At 40.6% G+C, this 12,356-nt stretch overlaps 1 protein-coding gene across 3 annotated transcripts in view; it reads left to right on the top strand.

The window, feature by feature from the left end:
• Positions 1-12,356, top strand: part of CNST (consortin, connexin sorting protein) — a 119,117-nt gene that overhangs the window by 38,213 nt on the left and 68,548 nt on the right. For all 3 annotated transcript variants that reach the window (XM_030303171.1, XM_030303170.2, XM_030303169.1), the window contains exon 2: positions 4,719-5,147. In XM_030303171.1, coding sequence (XP_030159031.1) covers positions 4,769-5,147 — 379 coding nt within the window. In that variant the 5' untranslated portion in view covers positions 4,719-4,768. The remainder of the gene's footprint in view (positions 1-4,718; positions 5,148-12,356) is intronic.

Here is a 12,356-nt window from a genome sequence, read left to right as displayed (position 1 = left end):
AAGTTACCTTTTGAGAATTAAATTACGTTATCACGAAACAGTAGGCAGCAAAACGTCTTGAGGCCCGAAAGAGTTCTCAACACAAGAAGGCGAGCCATAGGAGACGGTGTTTCATGTGGATCCGGAAGTTCCCCGGAAAAGAGAGTACTTCCAGGGACTTGAACTCCTTGGTCGTTACAGCCGTGTCCCCTGCTGTAGGTGGAATGTTTTCCTTGAGGTACACCACAGCTGGAGTGAAATGCTCTTTCAGTTGGTTTCTCCCCCTTTGTCCTTAGAACATAATGATTGAGAGTATGGCCTCAGAATCATAACTGGTCCATGTTCCATTTCTGACCTCACTAGCAGAATGAGTCTTGAAGACATAAGAACCTTGGTTTCTTCATTAGTATTACGGTACTAAAAGTTACCTATTTGCTAGGGTAATTCTGAGAACTGAATAAGAGTATTGATCTGAAAAGTTGAACACAAGGCTCAGTACATGACATTCAACAAAACTGCGAAATGCGATCTGAAATTTTATACTCACCAAGAAGCCCTAATCACTAATTTCTAGGTAGCTTAATCATTTGAAACGGGATGCGCAGAACTGATGCTTAGGTGTTCTAGTAACCAAATGAAATATTCCCATGATAAGTTAAACTCCAGCATTTTCAAGTGATGCTGGTTAGCATTAGTTTATCGTTTCTGGAAAGTCTGGAAAAGCTCTGTTTCTGAACCTGCAGGAAGGCTAGGGACCCACTTGAATAAACCTACCAGTGTTGAACACCGGCCTATGAGGTTTCTCAGGGAGTAATGATGGCTAACTTTGAGCATTCACTGCGGGCCAGGCATGGCACTGAGTGTGTTACCTGCCATGATATCTGAGCCTCACAACTGACTCTGAGGTAGGTACAGTGGTTCTCCACTTACAGATGAGAAGGTTGGAGCCTGGAGAGGCTAGACAGCACCAGCATTTGAGCCTCAGTCGGCCTGAGTTCTCAGCCTTTGGATACTGGACTGCACAAGACTCCTGTGAGAAGGACCTGGTTTCACATCCAGTTCTACTCCCCTCCAGGAGTATGATCTTAAACAAGTTGTTTTTGCCTGTCCAAGCCTGAGATTCTTCATCTGAAACACAGTATGAGTACCTCCTGTGTAGGCTTGCGTGGAGAGTTAGGTATAAAATGTGTAAAGTGCCTGTCACAGTTTCTAACACATGATGGAAACTTAACAGGAGGTAAGTGTGGTTGTTTGTGGCTCTCTAGACTGCTTTCTGCTCTCCACTTCCTCCTTGGCACGTGACCTACGTGTCTGTACTTTCAAATACATGTCAGAATATAACTTGATTGTTTAAATCAGAAATAACTAAGGCTGTTACTAGTTTTAAGGGCTGACATTTTTCCTTCATAGCCACACACATTTCTTTTCACTATTGTGATAATATGTATAAAACATAAAATATGCCATTTTCACCGTTTTTAACTCTACAACGCAGTGGCATTAATTGCATCAATGCTGCTGTGTAACCATCACCGCTGCGTTTCCAGATCTTTTCCATCACCCAAGGCAAACACTCTGTAACCAAAACTCCCTTTTCTCCCCTGCCCTCAGCCCCTTTAATCTGTTTTCTGTCTCCATCAATTTGCCTATTGTAGAATCATACTGTTTTCATCCTTTTGTGTCAGGTTAATTTCACTTAGCATAATGTTTTCAAGGACTGTACATGTGTTAGCATATATCAGAACTTCATTCCTTCTTAGCGCTAAATAATATTCCCTTTATGAATAATACCACATTTTGTTTATCTACTCATCCATCAGTGGACATCTGGGAAGTTTCTACCATATTAGCCACATGTACTTTACTTGTTTATTTATTTATTGAAGTAATATCTGACATAAGATGTCATATTAGTTTTGGGTGTACAACATAATCTCCAATTTTATGTATTGCTATACTCACCATTAAGTGAGTGTGGTTACCATCTGTCACTGTACAGAGTTATTACAGTATTATTGAATATACTCCCTATGCTGTACTTTTCATCCCTGTGACTTATTTATAACTGGAAGTTTCTGCCTCTTAATCACCTTCACCATTTTTGCCCCTACAACCAACCCCCTCCCTTCTGGCAACCAACAGTTTGTTCTCCGTATTCGTGATTCTGTTTCTGTTTGCTGTTGTTATTGTTGTTTGGCTGGTGAGTTTGGTTTTTAGATTCCACACATAAGTCATATCATACGGTATTGGTCTTTATCTGACTCATGTGACTTAGTATAAGACCCTGTTGTCACAAACGGCAAAATGTCATCCCTTTGTATGGTTGAGTTTCATTACATCGCGTATCTATATACCACATCTTCGGTGTCCATTCGTTAAATGAGTGGATACGTAGGTTGCTTCCATACTTGGCTGTTGTAAATACTGCTGTGATAAATGTAGGGGTGTATACATCTTTTCAAATTAGTGTTTTTGTTTTCTCTGGGTAAATACCCAGCAGTGGAATTACTGCATCAAATGGTAGTTCTATTTTTAATTTTTTGAGGAACTTCCGTAGTGTCTTCCATAGTGACTGCACCAGTTTACATTCCCACAAACAGCGTGCAAGGGTTCCCTTTTCTCCACATTCTTTCAACACTTAGTATTTTTTGTCTTGCCGACACTAGCCATCCTTACTGGTATGACGTGATATCTCACTGTGGCTCTGATTTGCATTTCCTTGATAATTAGTGATGTTGGGCCTCCTTTCATGTTTTCTTGGCCATCTATATGTTTTTGGGCTGTTTTTGGTGTGGTTTGGTTTTTGGCAGAATGTCTCTTCAGGTGCTCTGCCCTTTTTTTAAATCAGATTATTTGGCTTTTTGGTGTTGAGTCGTAGAAGTTCTTTATGTATTTTGGATATTAACCTTATTAACTCCCATTCGGTAGATTACCTTGTCATTTTGTTGGTGTCCTTTGCTATGCAAAAGCTTTTTATTTTGATGTACTCCTCATAGGTTTTTGTTTTTGTTTCCCTTGCCTGTGAAGATATATCTAGAAAAATGATGCTAAGGTTGATATCTAAGAGTTTATTGTCTTGTTTTCTTCTAGGAGTTTTATGGTCTCAGGTTTCACATTTAGGTCTTTTTAATCCATTTTGAATTTATTTTTCTGTATATTTGGTGTGAGAAAGTGGTCCAGTTTCATTTTTTAGCATGTGACTGTTCAGTTCTCCCCACACCGTTTATTGAAGAAATTATATTTTCCCCATTATGTATATTCTTGCCTCTTTTGCCATAGATTAGTTGACCATATACATGTGGGTTTATTTCGGGGCTCTCTCTCCTGTTCTGTTGATCTCTGTCTGTCTTAGCCACAGAGATTTTATTTTTATTTTTTTGGTAAGTAGGCTCCATGCCCAGCGCAGAGCCCTGAGCTAAGAGTCAAACACTTAACCGACTAAGCCACCCAGGCTCCTCCAGCCACAGACGTTTTAACAGTCATTTGAGGCTGGGTTCTCTCATGATAGTGATCTCAAAGATACCTCATTAAAATAATAGCTTTTTAAATTAAGAACTATACTCTGTTTAGAATTTATTTCAGGGCTAAACCTAACTTAGTAGAGATATGTGGTATAAGGAAAATGATACCATCCAGATTTAGGTATTTTTATCTTTGCCAGCCAGTACTTTTATGTTTGAATCAAACAAAATATTCCAGTTGCAAAATATGTTGAAAACATGTGATACAATCCAGGTGGGGCTGATGTTTTATTTTGTACTTTGTCTTCATGTTTTAAAAGAATTCTACTTTATTTACATGATTCTAAAGGCCAAATAAGCATTTCTGTTAATTTGAAGAATTAAAAAAAAATCACTAAACTTTTTCTCAGATAACTGGAATATTATATTTGATTCAAACCCAAAATAATGATTGGCAAGCAAAAAATTTTAAATCCTGGCTGGCATAATTTTTCCTTAAAATGTAATATACTTTTGGAGGATAAGAGGGGACATGACATGTCTGACAAGAGAGGCTTAGAATCTGTTTTGTGTAGTTTTAAAATGTTAGAAGGATCCTTGGAGCAGATTTAGATTTTCCAAGTCTAAACTAGTCTAGAGTTAATTGTGGCCCTCCTTTTTTTTTTTTTTTTTTTCAATTGTATAAAAGGAATTTGCTGACAATTCTAAGGTACTTTCCAGGGCTTGTTTTGTGGAAATAAATGATGTAATGAGACTATGGTATAAGCATATACCCCCTAAATTTTCTACATACCTTTTTTTCAATTTATGTAAAAAATATCCTAAATGTGCTCGTTGGCAAATATTGCTGTTTTCAGCCAGATGAGGACTTACCCGGCTTTCATTTGTCTGGTAAGTATCCAGGGATAACATATGAGTGATGGATTTTAGCAGATGACCTCATTTAACCAGTAGTTTCATTGCTTTCATTAAGATAGGGGTCCCAACATCATGCACGGGACAATAACACGGAGAACTGACCTAAGTATATCAGTACCAGGGCTCCATCTTGGACAGGCTCTCCAGGTAGTAAACACACAGCCAGGGTTGAGAACGCTTGTCTTCAAGCAGGAACCAGTGGAGGTTGGGTGGGGTGGTGAGCGAGAAGAAGTAGTAGGAGTGAGCTGTGGTCATGTCCATCCTTTCCCTGCTCACAGCGAAACGACCCAAGAGACAACGATCACTGAGAACCCAGGGTTTAGAAAATGAAATAGCTTTTTTCCTCTTTTGTCATTGTAGACATGGAAGGACTTTGATGAAACATAAATGGTTCAACAAAAGATGCTCTAATGGATGACAGCGAAACTCCTACATATAATCTGCAGATAGAACCACAAGATGGGTATCATCCTGGTGACGGCGTGGGAAGTACAGTAACACGCTTAGCTTCTGCATCGGATGAAAATGAAAATCAGCTTGACGGGGACGGGCAGGAGCGTCTGAGCCCGGGTGCCAGTGCAATGGGCAGACCTGCCGTGTGCGAGCAGGACAGTCTCAACAATAATGAGAGCTGCACCCCCAGCTGTGAGGTGGCAGTGTGTGAGAACCTGGGGGACACTTCCTATGAAAGCCCCAAGGACGGGCAGGCCTCCGTGGGAAAGGACAAAAAAATACCTGGAAAAAGAAGCTCCAGAACCAAAAGAGGCACCACTAAGAAGATAGCACAAGGTACTTTTAAAAAATCCTTTTTTATACTGTTCTCTACCTAAAAATAAACTGTCTTCTCTCCCATACTCTGTATGACGTCCTACATCTTCTGTCCCGTACTCTGTATACTGTCCTACATCTTGCTTTACTTCTCTTTTTTTTTTAAATTTTTTTTAACGTTTATTTATTTTTGAGACAGAGAGAGACAGAGCATGAATGGGGGAGGGTCAGAGAGAGAAAGGGAGACACAGAATCTGAAACAGGCTCCAGGCTCTGAGCCATCAGTACAGAGCCCGATGCAGGGCTTGAACTCACGAACCGCGAACTTCTTTTAATAGACTCTGGAGCTGGTTCTCCAGTAGCACATATGGATCCAGCCGGGTGGCATGTCATGCACGTGACATCTCGCACGCCTGTACCACTTCTTTGTGCCTCTTCCCAGTAGTTTGCCATAACAATGTGCTGAAATTTTAATTATTTTACATGCTTTCACACCAGGTACTTTAAACGTATGTTGTCTTCTTCCTTCCCATAAAATTCTTCATGGGATCTTTCCAACTCCAGAAGTGAATAATTGTGTTAGCATATATTAATATACATCTTACATCAGTGTTGAATAAGACATCTAATTTTCATTGTATCACTTTGGTTGCAAAGTAATTCAGAGTATTTCTTTCTCTCCCCCCCCCCCCCAGAGTATTTCTTGTTTGGTGTATAGTTTGGCAGTTAAAGTGGGGAGCTTTGGACCTTGTTTTCCCCTGAATCACAGGCACCCCTGAGAACAGGCAGCCCCTGGTTGTTTTTCATCAGAAACATGTGGGCCTGCAACATTCAGGCACATCTTAGGCTGGGACTCCTAGTATAGTCCCACTTCACCCAAGTCAGCGGTCTTTGCATGAGGCTCAAGAGGACGAAGGAGAGCGTCTCCTCTCATCTTCTGCTTCTTTGCCTGATTAGAAATATAGTCACTGTATCCATATCTGGTATTTTTATTCGTTTTTTCATTTGGAGTAAAAGATGAAACTTTCCAGTTCCCACAGACTTATCCTTATTATTTCAATAAAGTGATTTGATAACTTTTTTTTAATGTTTATTCACTTACTTTTGAGAGAGAGAGAGTGCACGAGTGAGGGAGGGCACAGAGAGAGGGAGACAGAGGATCCAAAGCAGGCTCGGTGCTGAATGCAGAGCCTGATGCGGGGCTCGAACTCACGAACCGTGAGATCATGACCTGAGCCAAGGATGCTTAACTAACTGAGCCACCCAGATGCCCTCATTTGATAACTTTTTAATGTAGCTTATAATTAGGCTTTCCTGTTGACTGATCCCTTCATCCTTGCTTTTCCTTAGTAGGCTGAAATTAAAATAATTTTTTTTAATGTTTATTTACTTATTTTGAGAGAGTGTGCAAGTGAAGGGGGGGGGGCACAGCGAGAGGAACAGCGAGAATCCCAAGCAGGCTCTGTGCTGCCAGCACAGACCCTGACACAGGGCTCAGTCCCACAGACCGTCCAGCACAGACCCCGACACAGGGCTCAGTCCCACAAACTGTCCAGCGCAGACCCCGACACGGGGCTCAGTCCCACAAACTGTGAGATCATGACCTGAGCCGAAATCAAGAGTTGGACACTTCAACTGACTGAGCCATCTAGGTGCCCCTAAAATGATTTTCGAAAAGAGATATGAAAGCCTTTTCTTAAAAGATCTACAGTAAATCAGATAATGTATGTAGTGCTGTTTATATATAGATTGATTTATTCAATAACTGTAATCCAAGAGCAGTTTGTGCCTCTCTGATACGATCTTTTGATGTTTTTGAGAACTGAGACCTAGTTGCATATGTATGTGGGTCAATCATAGCTTCAGGATGATGGCTGCTTTTATTCCTTCCTTCCACGCATGACCTTATTCCATTTTCCCTAGGTGTGATGATATTATTTAGTTATTCAGTACTTACTATCCAGCAAGCAGATATGTGTGGAATTACTGCCTCCTAATGCATTTGAAATATATGATTTATAAAACCTATGGATAGTCTTTATACAGATTAGCTTTAAGTTATGTATCTTAAATGCAATGAGTTTAGAAGTGTAAGAAAATGGAGTTGGCAGTTGCAAAACCGAAGTTCAAATCTTCTGGTTCTAGGTCACTTGGTGAGACTTAATGATTCTGTACTTCAGTTTCCTCAACTGTATAATGATGATGTTCATCTGTATATATATCTATAAAATTCCTTTCTGAGCTATGAATTCCTAAGATTTTGAACAGAGGTCATATGGTCTAAACTTGGTTAAAATTCAGTGACTTACCTCTGTATCTATAGAGGATTTTTTTAATATATATATGTAAGGGGTACGTTGTTATTTGTACTTTAAGTTTTGTTGTTAAATTTGGGTGAGCAATAGAATTTTAAACTGGGTAGAAAGCTTCTCATGAGGACAGAATTACTTCTTTCTACACCCGGAAAGGACCTGGAATGCAGCTTCAGGATGGCCTGGGAGCCTTCTCCCTGTACCCTGAGAGATCGCTGAAGCTCGGGCTCTCTCAGTGCGTGCCCCGTCACCAGCTCTGAGTGATCCTGTCTCTCTGACAGCTCCCTGGTTAGTCTCTTTCTGTCCATCTCCGCTGCCACAGTTCAGCGTCCTCCTCCTCAGCTGGCGTAAAGCTCCCTAAAGATGTCTCCATCTTGTCGCTCCGGATCTGGTTCCCATGTCAGCACAAACAGTGCAGAGAGTCCCTGCATAGGTGTCTACACGTGGGCATGTTAGTGCTTCTTTTTACTGGGAAATCCCAAGATCCTAAGGAGATGAAGCCTCAACATTTTGCAGATGGGCACTTTTCTGATAATACGATAGCTTTTCAAATGTGAAATGACATATAAAGCCTTGACAGTCCCAAACCAGCAATAGTAAGGTGCTCTCTCAATACTTTTTTAAAAAACATATTAAGGTGAATTTATTTACTCTTATGCCTCTTTACCTAGGTTAATTGGTAATAATTTTTTGTATTTCCAAAAGCTAGTACTGGAAAAAAAGGTGAGCAGTAGTATGAGGAGACATGTCATTATTTACAGGTTTTCTGGAGCTTACAGTTGTGTTGTTTTTTTGCTTTAATGAGCAGCAGGCTAAAGTCTATTATCAGAAAGTAAGAATAGTATGAAAGCTGTCTTATAGAGAGGGGGCATTTGAAAGTGAATACCCAGAGGCAGCACTTCTAAAAACCTTGAACTTGGCCTCACAGAAGTCTGGTTGCCATTTTATGTATTATTTTTACTTATTTATTTATTTATTTATTTTTAATGTTTATTTTTGAGAGACAAGAGACAGAGCATGCGTGGGGGAGGGGCAGAGAGAGTGGGAGACACAGACTCCGAAGCAGGCTCCAGGCTCTGAGCTGTCAGCACGGAGCCCCACATGGGGCTTGAACTCGTGAACTGAGAGGTCATGCCCTGAGCCGAAGTTGGAAGCTTAACTGACTGAGCCCACCGGTTACCATTTTATTACGAGACTGTTTCCTTTAGAGAATTGAATCTCTTTAATATAGTCGACTAAGCAGGATTTCAAGCTGCATCACATCACGTTCTCACTATAGTTGAATCTGGCATAGCTTTAAGTAAATATCCTAAAAATGAATGAAAGCGAGCCTATAAATTTTTAACAGCTTTGTTGAGATATTCACATACCACACACTTCACCTAATGTATATAATTCACTCATTTTCGGTACATTCACAAAACTGTACGACCATTACCACCATCAATTTTAGAACATTTTCATCATCACACAAAGAAACCCCATGCTTGCTAGCAGTCACTCCCCATTTTCTGCTGAGACCTCCCAGCCCTAGGCAGCCACTAATCTGCTATCTTTACAGATTTGTCTACTCAGGACATTTCGTGTAAATGGAATTGTACAGTATATGGCCTTTTGCAACTGGCTTCCTTCACTTAGCATAATGTTTTCAAGATTCACCCATGTTGTGCCCCCATGTATCAGTACTTTATTTCTTTTTATTGTCGATTAATATTCCACTGCAAAGGATATATCATATTTCACCTATCTATTTGTCAGCTGATGGACGTTGGGACTGTTTCTACTCTGGGGCTATATTGAATAATGCTCCTATGAACATTACAGTTTTTAAGGGGTTTTGGGTTTTTTTGATTTTGTTTTTTTTAGAGTACGTTTTTTATTTATTTAAATTCAAGTTAGCTAACATACAGTATAGTGCTGGTTTCAGGAGTAGAACCCAGTGATTCATCCCTTATGCACAGCAGCCACTGCTCATCCCCAAAAGTGCCCTCCTTAATGCCCATCACCCATTTAGCCCATTACCTCACCCGCCTCCTCTCTATCAACCCCCAGTTTGTTCTGTGTTTAAAAGTCTCTTACGGTTTGCTCCCTCTCTCTATCTAATTTTTCCTTCCCTTCCCCTGTGTTCACCTGTTGTGTTTCTCAAATTCCATATGTGAATGAAATCATGTGATATTTGTCTTTCTCTGACCTATTTTGCTTAGCGTAATACACTCTAGTTCCATCCATGTCATTACAAATGGCAATATTTCATTCTTTTTGGTCACCGAGTAGTATTCCATTGAACATTCATACTACTGCGTCGTCTTTATCCATTCATCAGTTGATGGACATTTGGGCTCTTTCCAGACTTTGGCTCTTGTCAGTAGCACTGCTATAAACATTGGGGTGGTGCATGTGCCCTGTTTTCCAGAGTGGCTGCGCCAGTTTGCATTCCTATTAGCAGTGAAGAGGGTCCCTCTTAGTCTGCATCCTTGCCAACACCTGTTGTTGCCTGAGTTGTTAATTTTAGCCATTCTGACAGGTATGAGGTGGTATCTCACTCTGGTTTTGCTTTGTATTTCCCTGATGATGAGTGATGTTGAGCATCTTTTCTTGTGTCTGTTAGCCATCTGGATGTCTTCTTTGGAAAAGTGTCTATTCATGTCTTTTGCCTGTTTCTTTAATGGATTATTTTTTGGGTGTTGAGTTTGATAAATTCTTTTTTTTTTTTAAATGTTTTCATTTTATTTTTGAGAGCGAGAGAGAGAGAGAGAGAGAGAACAAGCGGAAGAGGAGAGAGACACACACAGAATCCGAAGCAGGCTCCAGTCTCCGAGCTGTCAGCTTAGGGCCCACTGCAGGGCTTGAACCCATGAACCACAAGATCATGACCTGAGCCAAAGTCAGACGCTTAACCAACTAAGCCACCCAGGCACCCCAATATGTTCTTTATAGATTTAGGATATTAACCCTTTATCTGATATGTCTTTTGCAAATATCTTCTCCCATTCCCTTGGTTGCTGTTTAGTTTTGTTGATTGTTTCCTTTGCTGTGCAGAAGCTTTGTATCTTTTTTTTTCCCTTGAGAGAGAGAGCGAGCAAGAGCGAGCTTGTGTGCACACACGCGCACAAGTGGGGGAAGGGCAGAGAGGGAGAAGGAGGGAGACAGGATCCGAAGCAGGCTCTATACTGTCAGCGCAGAACCTGATGTAGGGCTCGAACTCAAGAACCATGAGATCATGACCTGAGCCAAAGTTGTCTGACGTTTGACCAGCTAAGCCACCCAGGTGCCTCAGAAACTCTGTATCTTGATGAGGTCCCAATAGCTCATTTTTGCTTTTATTTCCCTTGCCTTCGGAGAGGTGTGTAATAAGAAGTGGCTGCGGCTGAGATCGAAGAAGTTGCTGCCTGTTTTCTCCTCTAGGATTTTGATGGTTTCCTGTCTCACATTTAGGTCTTTCATCCATTGTGAATTTATTTTTGTACGTGATGTAAGAAAGTGGTCCAGTTTCATTCTTCTGCATGTTGCTGTCCAGTTTTCCCAGCACTACTTGCTAAAGAGACTGTCTTTTTTCCATTGAATACTCTTTCCTGCTTTGTCAAAGATTAGTTGACCGTATAGTTGTGGGTTCGTTTCTGGGTTCTCTATTCTGTTCCATTGATTTGAGTGTCTGTTTTTATGCCAGTACCATAGTGTTATGTGGATTACAGCTTTGTAATACAGCTTGAAGTCCGGAATTGTGATGCCTCCAGCTTTGGTTTTCTTTTCCAACATTACTCTGGCTGTGTGGGGTCTTTTCTGGTAGTGTACAAGTTTTTATGTGGACGTATGTTTTCATTTTTTTGGTTATGTGTGCCTAGGAGTAGAATTGCCACATTATAAATCAGTACTTCATTTAACTTGTTGAAGATCTGCTGAACTGTCGTCCAAAGTGGCTACACCATTTCACATTTCCTACCAGCAACATATAAGGGTTATAATTTTTCCACATCTTCTCCAACACTTGGTAATATCTGCTCCTTTGAAAGTTTATTTTTGAGAGGGAGAGAGAGAGAGTGCAAGCAGGCGAGGGGCAGAGAGAGAGGGAGACAGAGGACCAGAAGCCATCTCCACGCTGACAACAGAGAGCCTGATTGGGGCTCAAACCCACAAACCGTGGGATCACAACTCCAGCCGAAGTCCGATGCTTAACCAGCTGAGCCACCCAGGCACTCCTCTGTTCCTTTGATTTTAACTAGTCTTTGTTTGTTTGTTTGTTTTTTTTTCTGAGCTATAACTTACATGCCATGAAATTCACCATCATAAAGTGTACAACCTCCTGGTTTTATATATTCTCATAGAGTATACAATTTCTGCTGCTATAATATTTTGCTGAAAAGCAAAAAATAAAGATGTTGCAAGTATTAAGGAAAGAGTGACTCACAGTCTTCCACTTCAAAGTGAAACCAAACAATTTATTTGTCCTGAATGAATGGAAATAATGTATTCAGAGTATACTTCTTTGTACGCTGCACTTGCTTATAATATATCATTCTATCTAATTCTCAAACATTTTATCCCCCTTAAAAGAAATCCTTTACCCATTAGCAGTTACTCTCCATTTCTCTTTCCCTCCAGCCTAGCCCCTGGCAAGCATTAGACACATACATTTTGTGTAGTTGTAAAAGACAAGTTCCAATTATTAAGCGTTTGGTGGTTGCCATAGAACATACTTTATTTACTCAGTCACCCTAGTATTTAAGCATTTAACAAAAACAGTTCAGCAAATGGCAGGAAGCCAGAGATAGGCAGCAGATGGAAATTGGGAAAGGAAGAACTTCCAGATTGACTTGCCACTGGCTGTTCAGTGCCCTGACTTGTTCAGCTGGGGGCCTCCAGCTGGGATGTGACCAGGAGGGCTTGAAAGCTAGAAAAAAACAAATCTCGGAAATGCATC

Source organism: Lynx canadensis, chromosome F1 (assembly GCF_007474595.2).
Source record: "Lynx canadensis isolate LIC74 chromosome F1, mLynCan4.pri.v2, whole genome shotgun sequence".
Lineage (NCBI taxonomy): Eukaryota > Metazoa > Chordata > Mammalia > Carnivora > Felidae > Lynx > Lynx canadensis.
Note: the sequence above shows the minus strand (reverse complement) of the source record. Positions and strands in the feature narration are given on the sequence as shown.